Here is an 18,101-nt window from a genome sequence, read left to right on the forward strand (position 1 = left end):
GTACTTGGAAAGGACAAAGGAGCTACTCCCTGCTCCAATTGAATCCACATTTGACTTTTGATTACCAGACATTGAGGGTAGAGGAGCTCGCATTCTACGTTAACTGCTAGGATGGCCGAATACACAAACGGATGTGGTCACACCAGCTAGTCACATGACTAACCTGCTGGGCCACCTGAGTTTTTTTGAAAATTTGAACTTGCCACAGAGTTTTGAATGGGCAGAAAGTTGTTTGCTCCTGGACTGAAAAGACCTCTCGTGGCTGGCTCGCCGCAGCATCTCCTGTCTGCTCATCTCTTTCTCACCAGCTTTGGAATCCACTGAAGACACATGAATCCCAAGAGAGAAAATTCTCCTACAGTGAATATGGTTTCAAAAGAATACTGGGCCCCAACGAAAAGCAAGAATTACCTACAAGCAAGAACTACCTACACAAGGACTCTACAGTGAGCTCGAAGCATGGTAACAAGAAACTCTTCAAATATTGCCTCAAACCTCTCCACTTTGTTTTTTTTCTCTTTTCTGTCTCTATTTGCATGTGCGTATCGCATATGCATTCTAGCGTGGGGCGCGGCGTGTATTCAAAGGCATTAACCAAATTAGAGTTTAAGTATAAGTTTTAATAAATTTCACTTTTCTTCTTTAAACCTAAGAAAGCCTGTTTGTGCTCATTTCTTTGCCTTATAATTGGAAAGCGGTGAACAAGGATTCACCAAGGGAGAGCAAAAACACAGTGTGTTAAAAAATTAAATCCTGTTACAGTAAGACCAGGTGAAGGCTGAAAGGGACCCTTAGACACCTGTCTCACCTGGTCGTAACCCCTCATTGATTTCCAAACAAAAGGTACAAGGACATAAGAAATAGGAGCTGGAGTAGACCTTGTGGCCCCTCGAAACTGCTCCGCCATTCAATACAATTCATGGCTGATCCTTGGCTTCAACTCCACTTACCCATCTGCTTCCCATATCCCTTGATTCCCTGAGAAACAAAAAAATCTGTCTATCTCAGCCTGAAATATGTCCAACGATGGAGCATCCACAACCCTCTGAGATGGAGAATTCCAAAGATTCACAACCCTTTGTGTGAAGAAATTTCTCCTCATCTCAGTCCTAATGATCGGCCCCTTATCCTGACCCTTTTGCAGGCTATATCTGCCTAGGTTGAGTAGCGTCCATGTTGACCATAGCTACCTTTTTGAAAAAGAACATGAAATGCCTGAGTCTGTCACTCTAGAAAACTACGTTCTCTTTTCCTGTACCAACTATCCGTGCGCTTTTACAAATCAAAAATCTATGCACAAAGCTCTCGGAGCTATTTCAATGCCGGAAAGATATCTATAAAACAAGCATTGTAGAAATACTTCTGTATTTTTAAGTGGTATTGAAAAATATTCAGCAATTGCACACAATCCGCAGAGGGCGCAGTAAGGAAGACTGTGAGGCTGTGTGTTGCTGGGTTCCTGGAGGCGGCTGTCAATCAATGGCAATCAAAGGCTGCGTGAGGCTCGGGCGTGGAGCTCATCGCCGGCTCTGAGAACGTGAAATTTAACTCTGAAAAACTCAACGCAGTAGCAACACTAATACTTTACTCCAGCTCAGACACTCGAGTACTTGGGTGGAGGCTGAGGTTTAAGTCCTTCGTTCAGTTCTTGCTTTCCGACGCCGTGTCCTGAGATGGTGCTGAAACGGGCTGATTGGAACCTGTGGATTGCTTGTCTTTGGATTGTTTGCTTGGAAGGTAAAATTTTAAGGTTTTTTAAAAAAAATGCAAGCCAAGTATCAGCACCGAGACCTTTAAATCACACCGACGGAGTGACCGGTTGTGTTGTTGGCGAAAGATAACGTGGAAAGTTAACAAAACACTTTGCGAAATGAAGTTTTTGTTTCAGGTTCTTTTTTTATTCGCTTGCTCGCTCCTGATTTTTTTTTTGTGCTTTTGGCCAAATTTTTAATGGACATGACACCAAGGTGTTGTGAATGGATAGAACTGGTTCCTCTGGATATTTATTTGATTGGAGTTTGTGAATGTTACTTTGTTGATATCTTTACTTGGAACCGATCCAAAGTAGAGTGAGTTACTGGACTGGCCAGTTCGAAATCACACTTTGAACATTGCGGTGCTGGTAAGATAGTTGGAGGGCCAGCAGTCGGTAATATGTTGAGGATTAGTGAAAGGTTCTCCCTTTCCCTGCCAATCCAATGTGTACGAATGTATTAATAAATGAGACATGTGTTCACAATTTGCAAGATTGTTTGTATGTGACCGGAAACAAGTGAAAACGACGTTACTGATGATTCTTGAGGACCATTCGGAAATTGCACGAATTGAGTTGTCAAACGTAGGTCATGTTTGATGAGATGAAAACGTGGTGTTTTTCGGAGCTTGTAGAGAAGTAATTAACAATTACAGGAAATAACATGACTTAGAATTTCCGATTCATTCTAATTTCGCTTTATTCAAGCATGGCATGAGAGAGAAATATATGATTTTGGCGAGCCGCCTTAAACGTGTGCCAGCGAGGCAGGAATTAGTGAACGGAAGATGAAACTATATACTCTGTATAGAGAAGTACTGTAGTTGTAGGTCTTGAGTTTTTACAGTGCTGGTTTACAGAGAGTTTGTGATGAGCTACATTATTGATCAGTAAAGTTTTACTTCAAGTTGGTTTGCATGTATGTAAATTCTTCCTGTTATTGTAAATCTACTAAATGATTTTGTAAGTAATGTTTGCATTTTTGTTTGGCAAAGGAATAAGAACTGTATCAATATTGTCGTGACATTGAGGTCAAGTAACAAAATGATGTATTTTGACACCATTCAGATGATTGTCATGAAGCGTTCAGATAAAGATAAATCTATAAATTTGACCAGAAAAGTCAAGACTATAGAGCAGCATATCGATTTTTTTTTTGTGGGTAAAATCAAGTCGATTATGTCAGGAATGTACGACCATACGAATTAGGAGCAGGAGTAGGTCACACGGCCCCGCTAGCCAGCTCCGTCATTCAACGAGATCATGACTGATCTGATTGTAACCTCCACACCGCATTTTCGTCCATCCCCAATAACCTTTCACCTCCTTGCTTAAAAACAATCTGTCTACCCCTGCCTTAAAAATATTCAGACTCTACTTCCATTGGCTTTTGAGGAAGAGAGTTCCAAAGACACTCAACCCTCAGAAAAAAAATTCTCCTCATCTCTCTATTAAATGGGCGACCCCTTATTTTTTTAAACAGTGAGCCCTAGTTCTTGATTCTCCCACAAGAGGAAACATCCTATCCATATCGACCCTCAGGATCTTTATATGTTTCAATCATGTGCCTCTTACAATTCTAAATTCCAGCGGATTCAAGCCTAGCCTGTCCTACCTTTCCTCATAAGACAACGTGACCATTCCAGTTATTAGTCTTGTCAATCTTCTCTGAACTACTTCCAATGCATTTATATCCTTCCTTAAATAATGTTCAGACTGGCCAAGAGAGTGTGGGAAAATGGCGCACTGACACGGAACACAAAAGTCCGAGTGTATCAGGCCTGTGTCCTCAGTACCTTGCTCTACGGCAGCGAGGCCTGGACAACGTATGCCAGCCAAGAGCGACGTCTCAATTCATTCCATCTTCGCTGCCTTCGGAGAATACTTGGCATCAGGTGGCAGGACTATATCTCCAACACAGAAGCCCTTGAAGCGGCCAACATCCCCAGCTTATACACACTACTGAGTCAGCGGCGCTTGAGATGGCTTGGCCATGTGAGCCGCATGGAAGATGGCAGGATCCCCAAAGACACATTGTACAGCGAGCTCGCCACTGGTATCAGACCCACCGGCCGTCCATGTCTCCGTTATAAAGACGTCTGCAAACGCGACATGAAATCGTGTGACATTGATCACAAGTCGTGGGAGTCAGTTGCCAGCATTCGCCAGAGCTGGCGGGCAGCCATAAAGACAGGGCTAAATTGTGGCGAGTCGAAGAGACTTAGTAGTTGGCAGGAAAAAAGACAGAGGCGCAAGGGGAGAGCCAACTGTGCAACAGCCCCAACAAACAAATTTCTCTGCAGCACCTGTGGAAGAGCCTGTCACTCCAGAATTGGCCTTTATAGCCACTCCAGGCGCTGCTTCACAAACCACTGACCACCTCCAGGCGCGTATCCATTGTCTCTCGAGATAAGGAGGCCCAAAAGAAGAAAAGAAATAAGGAGACCAGTACTGTACACAGTACTCCAGATGTGGTCTCACCAATGCTCTGTATAACTAAAGCATAACCTCCCTACTTTTGTGTTCAATTTCCCTCACAATAAACAATAACATTCTATTAGCTTTCCAAATTACTTGCTGTACCTGCATACTAGCCTTTAGTGATTCATGCACTAGGGCACCCAGATCCGTCTGCATCTCAGCTCTGCAGTCTCCGTTTAGATAATATGCTTTTTTATTTTCCTGCCAAAGTGGACAGTTTCACATTTTCTCACATTATACTCCATTTACCAGATCTTTGCTCACTCACTTAACTATCTATATCCCTTTGTAGCCTCCTTATGTCCTCTTCACAATTTACTTTCCTCCCTATCTTTGTGCCATCAGCAAATTTAGCAATCATATCTTCAGTCCCTTCATCCAAGTCATTTACATAAATTGTAAAAAGTTGTGGCCCCAGCACAGATCCCTGTGGCACACCATTCATTACATCTTGCCAACTAGAAAATGATCCATTTGTGCCTACTCTCTGTTTCTTCTTAGCTAGCCAATCTTCTATCCATGCCAAAATATTATCCGCTACACCATGAGCTTTTATTTTCCGCAATAGCCTTTTGATGTGGCACCTTATCAAATGCCTTCTTGAAATCGAAGTACAATACATCCATTGGTTGATTTCCCTTTATCCACAGCATATGTTACTACTTCGAAGAACTGCAATAAGCTGGTTAGGCATGATTTCCCTTTCACAAAACCATGTTGACTCTGCCTGATTATCTTGAATTTTTATAAGTGCCCTGCTATAACGTCTTTAATAATAGCTTCAATTTCCCAATGACTGATGTTAAGCTAACTGGCCTGTAGTTTCCTGCTTTCTGTCTCCCTCCCTTTTTAAATAAAGGAGTTACATTGTCCCAGAAAGTGACAGAGACAAAGAGGAAATTATGATGCGATTAGGCAAGATTTAGGATGCGTAGGATGGGGAAGGAAACTGCAGGGGATGGGCACAATCAAAATGTGGAGCTTATTCAGGGAGCAGCTACTGTGTGTCCTTGATAAGTATGTACCTGTCAGGCAGGGAGGAAGTTGTCAAGCGAGGGAGCCGTGGTTTACTAAAGAAGTTGAAGCGCTTGTCAAGAGGAAGAAGAAGGCTTATGTTAGGATGAGACGTGAAGGCTCAGTTAGGGCGCTTGAGAGTTACAAGCTAGCCAGGAAAGATCTAAAGGGAGAGCTAAGAAGAGCGAGGAGAGGACACGAGAAGTCATTGGCGGATAGGATCAAGGAAAACCCTAAGGCTTTCTATAGGTACATCAGGAATAAAAGAATGACTAGAGTTAGATTAGTCCCCTGGGCCAGATGGGATTTATCCTAGGATTCGCTGGGAAGCCAGGGAGGAGATTGCAGAGCCTTTGTCCTTGATCTTTATGTCGTCATTGTCGACAGGAATAGTGCCGGAAGACTGGAGGATAGCAAATGTTGTCCCCTTGTTCAAGAAGGGGAGTAGAGACAGCCCTGGTAATTATAGACCTGTGAGCCTTACTTCGGTTGTGGGTAAAATGTTGGAAAAGGTTATAAGAGATAGGATTTATAATCATCCTGAAAAGAATAAGTTCATTAGCGATAGTCAGCACGGTTTTGTGAAGGGTAGGTCGTGCCTCACAAACCTTATTGAGTTTTTCGAGAAGGTGACCAAACAGGTGGATGAGGGTAAAGCCGTGGATGTGGTGTATATGGATTTCAGTAAGGCGTTTGATAAGGTTCCCCACGGTAGGCTATTGCAGAAAATACGGAAGTATGGGATTGAAGGTGATTTAGTGCTTTGGATCAGAAATTGGCTAGCTGAAAGAAGACAGAGGGTGGTGGTTGATGGCAAATGTTCATCCTGGAGTTTAGTTACTAGTGGTGTCCCGCAAGGATCTGTTTTGGGGCCACTGCTATTTGTCATTTTTATAAATGACCTGGATGAGGGTGTAGAAGGGTGGGTTAGTAAATTTGCGGATGACACGAAGGTCGGTGGAGTTGTGGATAGTGCCGAAGGATGTTGTAGGTTACAGAGGGACATAGATAGGCTGCAGAGCTGGGCTGAGAGATGGCAAATGGAGTTTAATGCGGAAAAGTGTGAGGTGATTCACTTTGGAAGGAGTAACAGGAATGCAGAATACTGGGCTAATGGGAAGATTCTTGGTAGTGTAGATGAGCAGAGAGATCTTGGTGTCCAGGTACATAAATCCCTGAAGGTTGCTACCCAGGTTAATAGGGCTGTTAAGAAGGCATATGGTGTGTTAGCTTTTATTAGTAAGGGGATCGAGTTTCGGAGCCACGAGGTCATGCTGCAGCTGTACAAAACTCTGGTGCAGCTGCACCTGGAGTATTGCGTGCAGTTCTGGTCACCGTATTATAGGAAGGATGTGGAAGCTTTGGAAAGGGTGCAGAGGAGATTTACTAGGATGTTGCCTGGTATGGAGGGAAGGTCTTACGAGGAAAGGCTGAGGGACTTGAGGTTGTTTTTGTTAGAGAGAAGGAGGAGGAGAGGTGACTTAATAGAGACATATAAGATAATCAGAGGGTTAGATAGGGTGGATAGTGAGAGTCTTTTTCCTCGGATGGTGATGGCAAACACGAGGGGACATAGCTTTAAGTTGAGGGTGATAGATATAGGACAGATGTCAGAGGTAGTTTCTTTACTCAGAGAGTAGTAGGGGCGTGGAACGCCCTGCCTGCAACAGTAGTAGACTCGCCAACTTTAAGGGCATTTAAGTGGTCATTGGATAGACATATGGATGAAAATGGAATAGTGTAGGTCAGATGGTTTCACAGGTCGGCGCAACATCGAGGGCTGAAGGGCCTGTACTGCGCTGTAATGTTCTATGTTCTAGTTTATTAATGGTAATAAGGCATAAGTGACAAAGGGTACACCAAGAAAAAATCATAAGTTAAAATTAATAGTGCTATATCTGAATGCACAAAGCATTTGTAACAAGGTAGATAACTTAATGGCACAAATAAAGATAAATGTGTTTGATCTAGTAAGCATTACTGAGACATGGTTGGGCAGTGACCACAGTTGAGAAGTAAATATTCCAAGGTACTTGGCTTATAGAAAAGATAGGCAAGCTAGGAAAGGAGGTGGGATAGCCTGATAAAGGCACAAATGAGAAAGGATATTAGCCTGTAGAATCAGTATGGGTGGTGATGGAAATAACAAAGGGCAGTAAACACTGGCAGGAGTAGTTTATAGGCTCTTAAACAGTAATCATGAGTGTTGGACAAAGTCAAGAAATTAGGAGTATGCAACAATTGTGGAGAACTTTACTCTTAGACTGGGCATTCAATTTCCCATTCTATTTGGAGCCGCAGCTGCTGATAGAAGATCTTACAAATGGATCAATTTTTTTTCAGATTTTCTTTTGCTAAAAAGTAACTGGGTGGGGCGGTGTTAGTGAAAGTCATCTTGTATGTGGGAATATGTACAAGAAAATGTATAATGGAGACCTTCTCTAAATACATTGATTTATTTTTCCTGGTTGGGTGTTAAAATGACCTCACTGGCCTGTAGTTACATTGTTTATCCCTGCTACCCTTCTTGAATAATGGTACCACATTCGCTGTCCTCCAATCCTCTGGTACCTGTCCTGTGGCCAGAGAGGATCTGAAAATTTGTGTCAGAGCCCCCGCTATCTCCTCCCTTGCCTCACATAGCAGCCTGGGATACATCTCATCTGGGCCTGGGAGTTTATCCACTTTTAAGCCTGTTAATACAGCTAATACTTCCTCCTTTTCAATGCTAATTTGATCAAGTATATCACAATCCCTTTTCCTGATCTCTGCACCTACATCGTTCCTCTCCATAGTGAACACAGATGAAAAGTAATCATTCAAAACCTCTCCTGTATCCTCCGGCTCCACACACACATTGCCTCCATGATCCCTAATGGGCCCCACTTTTTCCCTGGTTATCCTCTTGCCCCTAACATACTTATAAAATGCCTTGGGATTTTCCTTTATCTTGTCTGCCAGTGATTTTTCATGCCCCCTCTTTGCTCTCCTAATTACTTTTTTAGGTACTCCCCTACACTTTCTATACTCCTGTTGGGCCTCTGCTGTTTTCAGCACTCTGAATCTGCCATAAGCCACCTTTTTTTTTTTCCTGATCCAATCCTCTATATCCCTTGACATCCAGGGTTCCCTTGACCTGTTGGTCGTACTCTTCACTTTTTACAGGAACATGCTGCACCTGAGCCCTCACAATTTCCCTTCTAAATGACTCCCACTGGTCTGATGTAGACTTTCCTGTAAGAAGCTGCTCCCAGTTCACTTTGGCCAGATCCTATTTTATCAAATTGAAATCTGCCTTCCCCCAATTCAGTAATCTTATTTCCGGTCCCTCTTTGTCCTTTTCCATAACTACCTTAAATCTTACAAAGTTATGGTCACTATCCCCGAAATGCTCCCCCACCGCCACTTCTACCATTTCTCCAGCTTCATTCCCTAGGATTAAGTCCAGTAACGCCCCTCCTCTTGTAGGACTTTCTTTGTGCTGGCTCAAAAAGCTCTCCTGAATAAACTTGAAGAATTCCGCCCCTAAGCTTTTTGCACCAATACTATCCCCTCTAATATAGGGGAAGTTGAAATCCCCTACTATTATTACCCTATTATTTTTGCACCTCCTGAGATTTGCCTACATATCTGCTCCTCTATCTCTCCCTGACTGGTTGGAGTCCCAGCCAAGTGACTGCCCCCTTTTTGTTTTTAAGTTCTACCCAAAAGGCCTCATTCGAGGAACCTTCTAGGATATCATTCCTTCTTACTGCAGTAATTGTCTCTTTAATCAATAGTGCAATGCCACCTCCCCTTTTACCCCTTCCTTTATCATGTCTGAAGATTCTATACCCTGGGATATTAAGCTGCCAGTCCTGCCCTTGCCTCAACCATGTCTCTGTAATAGCAATAATATCATATTCCCATGTGTTAATCAATGCCCTAAATTCATCTGCCTTACTAGTAAGACTCCTTACATTAAAATAGATACAATCCTGCCTTGCATTATTTGTCTGAGCCTTAACAGGTCTACATTTACTCTGGACTAACTTAGCTTCACATTAATATTTGTACAACACCCCTTACTGTGCATCCACTCTGTATCCCATCCCCCTGCCAAATTAGTTTAAAGCCCCACCCCAACAGCACTAGCAAACCTCCCAGCAAGGATGCTGGTCCCGTTCTGGTTCAGGTGCAATCCGTCCTCTTATACAGATCCCATCTATGCCAGAAACAGACCCAGTGATCCAAGAATCTAAAGCCCTCCCTCCTGCACCATCTCCCCAACCATGCATTCACCTGCTCTAACCTCCTATTCATATATTCACTAGCCTGTGGCACCAGAGGAAACCCAAAGATTACAACCTTTTGAGGTCCTACTTTTTAATCTGCTGCCTAGCTCCCTAAATTCTTTTTGCAGGACCTCAACCCTCTTTCTCCCTATGTCATAGGTACCAACGTGGGCCATGACCTCCGGTTGTACGCCCTCACCCTCCAGAATACTTTGTAGCCGCTCAGTGATATCCAATATTCTTGCATCAGGGAGGCAACATACCATCCTGGAATCACGTCTGCGACCGCAGAAACTTTCTGCTTTCAAAACTGAGTTATGCTAACTTTTTAAAGAGCATTTACTTGGTAAACTCATGGTTTACCTGCACCTCGACTCCACTTGCATATCCCTCCATATATCCCTTGCTATCCTTACCCAAAAAAAATCCATCTCATTTAAAAAATTTCAATTGATTCAGGATCCACAGCATTTTGGGTTAGATTTTTCTACATTTCCATAACTGCTTGTGTGAAAATTGCTTCCTAATTTCCCTCCTAAATTTTTTTAAGGATATGTCCTCTCGTCATGGATCAGTGCTGGGAAATTAAATAGGTTTCAACTTTGGCCGGCTTGTGTCAGCTATCAAGTGCTGTCAATCAGCTATAGTATGGTAAAATGCTGAGTAATGCTCTCTTACATTCTCCCAACCTTCATTGAAGACCCCCTGCTGGAAATGTCATTTTGTTTTTCCATCCCCCTTTCTCATGGCCTCTCTGAACGTAGTTGTAAGTTTCTTCGCAGGTTTGTCCCATGAGCCTGCAGACCAATAATGGTAATTGGGCTAATAACATTAACACCATAATGGGTAGCAGAGATGTTCATTTTATCAGTCTGGTCTTGACTTTAATCTAATCTCAATCTTTGAGTTACGAGGTGTTCTAATACACGGAGCTATGTAGTAGTTGTTTGGTTAGGTGGATGATTAGACAAGTTGTTAAGTATAATGAAAAGTTTTAAGGATTTGTATTACTAAACAAAGGATTCTTCAGATACAAGTCTTTTGCAGATGAGGGTATTGCTGTCAAAAGAGCTGTTTTTCAAATATTTCTCTGGGTATATCTATTTCCTTTTATAAATGTTTTTCTCAGAAAATGGTGAGATAGTGAGGGGCTGAAAGTGTTGCAACATCTAATACTCATTATTGAAATAGGGCTTTCTCTGCTGACCCATAGAAAAGTTCTATAATCCTCATTATGAATGGATTTATAATATAGTAATTTTCAAAAATGTATTCAATCCTATGCAACATCCATTAGACATTATTGTAATTTATCAATGTAATGTCACAATAAGTGCTCACTTTAACAAGAAAATCACAAATGCAGTCAACATCAGCAATAGAATAATCTCCTGCCTTTTACGACGTCTGGACATTCCAAATTGCTTCACAACCAAAAGTACTTCCGCTTTTTGAAGTGTAGTCACTGTTGTAATGTAGAAAACAAGGCAGCCAGTTTCAACACAGCAACACATCCACAGTTCCCACAAACAGCAATGTCATATTGACCAGTAATCTGTTTTTATGATGTTGATTGGCGGATAAATATTGGCCAGGACACCAGGGATAATACCCCTCTTAGAAATTCTTTCTTTCTTTTCTTTTGGGCCTCCTTATCTCGAGAGACAATGCTATGGAATCAGTTGCATCCACCTAAGATGGCAGGCGGGGCATTCCAAAAGACTGTGCCTCCTGACAGTGCAGTGCACCCTCAGTACTGTGCTGGAGTGTCAGCCTAGATTTTTTTTGTGCTGAAGTTTGTGGAGTGGGACTTGAATCCACAACCTTTTGACTCGGCAAGATTCCAGCAACTGAACCATGGCTGACTCCACCATGGACCTTTTCTGTATGAGTGAGAGACAACTTTTAGTGGAAGTGGTGAGAGATTCCTGATGCTCTGAATATACTTTGTTTGCAACATTGGGTGAATTCGGAGCACCAGATGCAATGTTTTGCAAATGTGTGGGTGATCAGTAGTTGGACAAATGACTTTATGATCTTCCCTAATGGTAGGTGAAGAACCATACAACTTCGTAGTGTAAAAAGAATCATTACTGTCCTGTAATGAGCTCAGTTGGTGTGAACCATGTGGCACAATGTGCAGTGCTTTCACCTCTGAAATATGTGCTGTTTTAAGGTGATGGGTAAAAGGTCTAAGAACGTAACACTTAATACCTTGAACCAAGAACCAGCAATCACCTCTCCATTAGTATGTAGCATGAGTGCAAATATAAATTAAGGTAAGTTCGGTCGCTTGCCCATTTAAAAAAAAAAGCAACTGAGAAATTACCTGTTTCTGGGTAAATGTGATATTTAGTTCCCAAATTCAGTATTTTTTTCAGTTTTTAGTAGCAAGATTGCCACACAGGTGCCAGCTCGTGCCACGCTGGGGGACAGTTTTGAGCTGTGAACACATTGCCACAGGACAAAGCAGTCTAAATTTACTTTTGTTTAAGGTTTTTTAACACCAAGCAAAGATGGGAGATTATCGGCCATTCTGTCTGGGATGCTTTACCGACCCAGGTTTTGGAAATAAAAAAACAGAAGTTTGTGACACCTCAGTCCTCAACAGCAAGAAAAGTTTCTTAATTTATTTCTTTTCAGTCACATTTTTATCCCCTCCCGACTGCCAAGACTGTTATGATCAGGTGAGGAGGGGTCGAAAGGCTCCCCTCTTGTCCCTCTCCTGTATTTGACTGCATCAGGGTTTGTTTTTTTCAAACAGTGAATGTCCTTGCCAATTCAATGAGTGTTTAACTCTTTATGTGCGATGATCATAAAAGAACCAATCGGACAAGTTTTCTTGAGTTTAAACGAGAAAGAGGCTACTTTATTGTACTTAAAATCTAAACCTGATCTAAGTAAAAGAATAAGACTACGCTGCAACTTTCTCTCACCCGAGAATCTCAAACACAAAAATGCTGTGGAGACTGGTGATTGAGTTGTCTTCCAGGTGAATTTGTGATTCTGAAGTCTGGCTGATAGTGCACTTATGGCTGGTCAACCTGGTTCAGGGTTTTCTTGGAGACAATGACATAGGTAGCTTTCTCCTCCCTGGTCTCTGTCTGTAGCAATGGTCGATTTGCATGTTCTGTAGTCACAGATTTTGAACTTGCAATGTTCTCTGGAAAGAGAGAGAGCCAGCCCCATTGGGGTCTGGCACAGGTTGGCTCTAAAAAGCTTGTCTGCTGTGTGTAACAAAAACTCCAGGTTTTACACAGACTGGAGAGACTGTCGCATGGCTCTCTCAGTACCATGTTTTTAATGAGGTCCATAGTCTAAGACCCAAATCTCTCAAGTTGTATTCTGCCAATGTTTACCACCTGGAGATATATCTCCACTAGTGAATGCTGCAAGATGGTTTTGAATGCCCTGCTAATGAGGGCGATACTGGATAATCTACTGTGCTATCCAAGCCATTGTCCAGGATGGGAACTTTGTTAGACATGCGTCTCCAATTTGATGTCCTGGAATGTGAGGTATTTCAATGCAAATTTTGGCCATCTTGGCTGCCAGATTTTTAAAAGTTAAATGCAAGATTCCCAACTATCCTCTTGAAAAATTTAATGTAGGTTTCCAACCGATGAATTAAAAATCCTCATTTAGCATAGCATGTTTTCTTGACAGCTGTTCGAATGAGCTGCTACAGTTGGGTAATTTGGGATCAATTATTGGGTTCACCGACGAAAGAATTAAACTGTTGCTAATATGAGGTGCCGTTGGTGTTTCAAGTCATTTGTGTTAAATTTGTATTGTGTATGGGAGCAAAATAAGAGATCCACAACACTTTTTAAATTAAAAACAGAATAGTTCAAAGTGCCTAAGATTGAGGCTGGTGGGATATTATGACTGCTGAAATTATTGTAGTAAGAAGGGGGACTGTATCTCAAAGGGGAGTGCGTAAAGTATTAAAGATGCACATTGGGAGGACTAGTCTGTTTTAATGAGTGGAATTGATGAAGCGTGGAATCCCATCAGTTAGAAAACAGGCTGCTCTTCACAGAATACTGACAGAATAATATGAATCTTTCAAATCCCACAAAGTGTAAAGATTTTTTTTAATGAAAATTTTAGTGTCTGCCTTTAAACTGATAGGATAATCTGCAGTTTATTGAGCAGGGAACATGCAGGAGGTCATTTTTAGCAACAGCATGAACTGAGTTATTCGTCCCAATTAAGGGATAAGAAACAAAAAAACATGAGATAATATGTTGAATGTTTGGGTGAGAGTGACCTCTGAGTGCAATTTGAGCTGGTTTAAACAAAATCAATAAATTCACTATGAATAGTAAATAAAAAGGAACTCGTCCATTTTAATGTTTTGACTTTTGTCCAATTTTTGAGTCTTAGCAAACACAGTATGTTTGATGTAAGCAGAAGGAGTGGAGTAAATGTGAAAGTCTTGAACACATTTCAAAACAGTTACATATGTGCATACTTTAGCTTTCTGGTAGAGTTTGACATAATGTGAATTGGGCAGCAGTAGGGGGACAATTTTGCGGGGGGGGGGGGGGGGGGGTTGGTGGTGTAGGGGAGTTGTGGGGGAGCACCAAATTATTGCTGGAAGGCTGCCAGTCCAAGGCTGCCGGAGGGGATACCGGTAACATCAGTCAGTCTACAGATTACTGATGCCATGCTTGCAAAAGCAGATAGCTTCACTATTATCCCCATGGACAACTGGAAATGGCAAGATGAGGCTCTGGAGCTTGTACAAATTGCAGGCTTCCCTCAAGCCCGAGGGCCTCATGAGCTGCACACAGTGCCCTGCAGGCTTCTTCAGGCAAGTCCAGTGCTTTCATGAATCCCAAGGGCTTCCACTCCATTGATGTGCAACAGTGTGTGATCACCAGCACTACATCATGCAGGTCTCTGACTGCTTTCCTGGTAGCTGCCATGACAATTTTATATTGTCAATCCTCCTTCACTCATTCTTTGTGCCTGAAAAGCAAGTGACAATCTGGGTGCTTGGGGACAAGGACTTTACACAAGGCCTCTCCTCTACACTTAGCTTATGACTGCTGTCAGGAATCCAAATTTGGCAACTGAACTATGCTACAATCAAGTCCACAAATCAAATAGAATCTTCATTGAATAGACCTTTGGTGTCTTTAAGTAACAACACTGCTGTCTGTCCAGGTCTGGTAGCTTTCACCAATACAACCTGGAACGATTTGTCCTGAATCAGTGGTTTTCTACATGCTGCATAACTTTTACTACAATGGGGACAACACATGCAGCTGACATTGGATAAAGACCTTCAGTATGATGGAGACAACATTTAATGACAGAGGATGGCAAAGAAGTGGGAGAGCTTCAACAGTTGGAGCTCTTAAGCTGAATTATTCCTGCTTCCCTGTATTAACAGTCATGTTCAGCATCTCTCCCAGTTTCTCCACCCTCCACTGAACTACATCTGCGCAAAGCCGAGCATGTTAGCTGACATTGCAGGATTCAAATAGCACCATGGCAGCGGATGGAATTTAAATTCAAGTAATTAAATTCAAATAATCTGGAATTGAAAGCTAGTCTCAGTAATGGCACCATTACTATCATCTATTGTCATAAAAATTGGTTTACCACTGTCATTTTAGGGAAGGAAATTTCCTGCCCTTAACTAGTCTGGTGTACGTGTGACTCCAGACCCACGGCAATGTTACAAAAGGTTTTATTTTTAATACTAAAATCTTAGACTTCTGTGTGTTTTTAAAAATTGAAAGAAGGATTTTCAGTGGACTTGGAATCTGCAAATTGCTGGAATTTTTGGATGTTGACTTTGTATAGGAACAGGAGTAGGCCATTCAGCCCATCGAGCCTGCTCTGCCATTCAGTACGATCATGGCTGATCATCCACTTCAATACCTTTTTTTTTCCCCCCCATACTATCCTCCTATCCTCTTATGTCATTTGTATTTAAAAAATCTGTCAGTCTCTGCTTTAAATATTCTCAATGACTGAGCTTCCACAGCCTTCTGTGGTAGAGAATTCCAAAGATTCACAACCCTCTAAATAAAGAGGTTTCTCCTCATCGCTGTCCTAAGTGGCTTCTCCCTTTTATTTTGAAATTGTCACCTTGTTCTAAACTCCCCAACCAGGAGAAATACCTTAGCTGCATCTACCCTGTCTATCCCTTTTAGGTATTTTGTAGGTTTGCATCTACCCTGTCTATCCCTTTTAGGTATTTTGTAGGTTTCAATGCGATCATCTCTCATTCTTCAAAACTCTAGAGAATACAGGCCCAGTTTCCCCAGTTCTCTTCATAGGACAGTCCCGCCATCCCGGGAACAAGTCTGGTGAACCTTCATTGTACTCCCTCTATGGCAATAATATCCTTTCGAAGGTAAGGGGACCAAACCTGCGCACTCCGGGTGCGGTCTAACTAAGGTTCTATACAATTGAAGCAAAACTTCACTACTCCTGTACTCAAATCCCCTTGCGATAAAGGCTAACATACCATTAACCTTCCTAATTGCTCACTGCACCTGCATGCTAGCTTTTAGTGACTTATTGACCAGGACACCTAGGTCCCTTTGTACATCTACACTTTGTAATCTCTTGCCATTTAAGAAATACTCTGCACATCTGTTCATCCTACCAAAATGGATAACCTCATATTTTCACACATAATTTTTCATCTGCCATGTTTTTGTCCACTCACTAAGTCTGTCTAAATCCCCTTTTAAAGCCGCTTTGCATCTTCCTCAACATACATTTCCACCTAATTTTGTGTCATCCGCAAACTTGGAAATGTTACTTTTGGTCCCCCCCATCCAAGTCATTGATATATATTGTGAACAGCTGGGGCCCAAGCACTGATCCCTGTAGTACCCCACTAGTCACAGCCTGCCAATGTAAGAATGACCCGTTTATTCCTACTCTCTGTCTTCTGCCTGTTAACCAATCCTTAATCCATGCCATGTGCTTTAATTTTGCTAACCAACCTCCTGCGGAGGACTTTATCAAAGGCCTTTTGAAAATCCAAGTATACCACGTCCACCGACTCCCCTTTATCAATTCTGTTAGTAGCATCCTCAAACTCCAACAGGTTCATCAAACATGATTTCCCAATCAGATCATTATTTTCCAAATGTCCATTTATCAAGTCCTTTAAAATAGATTCTAACATTTTCCTAATGACTGATGCAAGGCTACCAGGTGTGACCACATCTGTAGCAGGTGTTGGCTACTCTAGGAACTCCGGCTCAGAGTCGATGAGCTGGAGTTTGAGCTTCGGACACTGCGACACATCAGGGAGGGGGAGAGTTACCTGGACGCTGTGTTTAGGAGACAGTCGCACCCCTTAGATTAACCACCTTGATTCGGCCAGTGGTCAGGGACAGGAGGGTGTGACTGAGTGAGGCAGATAGAGGGATCCAGGAGGTAGCGTTGCAGGAGCCTCATCCATTGTCCTTGTCCAACAGGTTCGAGATTCTTGCTCCCTGTGTGGACGAGAGCAGAGACTGCAGGGAGGATGAGCAAACTGACCATTGGCTCCCTGTACCATGGTGCTTTCAAGTGGGGGGAGAAAAGAGAAATGTCGTTGTAATGGGGGATAGTATAGTTCGGGGCCTAGACACTGTTCTCTGGCCAGGATCGAGAGTCCCAAAGGCTGTGTTGCCTACCCAGTGCCAAGGTTCGGGATATCTCATCTGGGCTGCAGAGGAACTTGGAGTGGGAGGGGAAAGATCCAGTTGTCATGGTCTATGTAGGTACTAACGATATAGGTAGAATGAAGATAGAGGTTCTGCTGAGGGAATGTGAGCAGCCAGGGGTTAAATTTAAAAAGCAGAACCAAAAAGGTGGTACTCTCCGGATTGCTAATTGTCACCGGGTCAGTAAGATGAAAGAGGTAAATGCGTGGCTCAAAGATTGGTGTGGGAGGAATGGGTTCGAATTCGTGGGACATTGGCACCAGTACTGGGGAAGGAGGGAGCTTTTCCGATGGGATGAGCTGCACCTGAATCATGCTGGGACCAGAGTCCTGGCGAATAGCATAACTAGGGCTGTAGATAAAGCTTTAAACTAAATAGTGGTGGGGAGGGTTCAGTTGCATGGAAAATTAGGAAGTCAAAGCTAAAGGAGTGCAGGTTAGTGATGAGGCTGACTGTTACCAGAAAATATAATGAAGGGAATGAACGTGTGAACACCAAGGAATTGTACAAGAGTAGGGAAATTTGATAAGAGAACAAACTTAAAGGCTTTGTATCTGAATGCACGAAGCATTCGGAATAAAATAAATGAGTTAACAGCGCAAATAGAGACGAATGGGTATGATTTTAGTGGCGATTACTGAGACGTGGTTGCGGGGAAACCAGGTTTGGTAATTGAATGTCCAAGGATACTCAGTATTTCGGAAGGATCGACAGGAAGGAAAAGGAGGTGGTGTAGCTTTGTTAGTAAAGGAAGAGATCCGTGCTGTTGTGAGAAATGATATAGGCACTGGCGATCAAGACGTAGAATCAATCTGGGTTGAAATAATAAATAGCAAGGGAAAGAAGTCCCTGGTGGGAGTAATCTATAGGTCCCCAAACAGTAGTTCTGCA

General features: G+C 42.5%; 1 protein-coding gene across 1 annotated transcript in view; it reads left to right on the forward strand.

Moving 5' to 3' along the window:
* The first annotated feature begins 1,673 nt into the window (after positions 1–1,673).
* The window catches only part of LOC137374122 (immunoglobulin superfamily member 11-like), a 319,944-nt gene continuing 303,516 nt past the window's right edge, over positions 1,674–18,101 (forward strand). Inside the window, 1 exon segment of the mRNA XM_068039887.1 lies at positions 1,674–1,737. Within this exon segment, the coding sequence (XP_067895988.1) occupies positions 1,674–1,737 (64 nt within the window).

This window comes from Heterodontus francisci, chromosome 10 (assembly GCF_036365525.1).
Source record: "Heterodontus francisci isolate sHetFra1 chromosome 10, sHetFra1.hap1, whole genome shotgun sequence".
Taxonomy (NCBI): Eukaryota; Metazoa; Chordata; class Chondrichthyes; order Heterodontiformes; family Heterodontidae; genus Heterodontus; species Heterodontus francisci.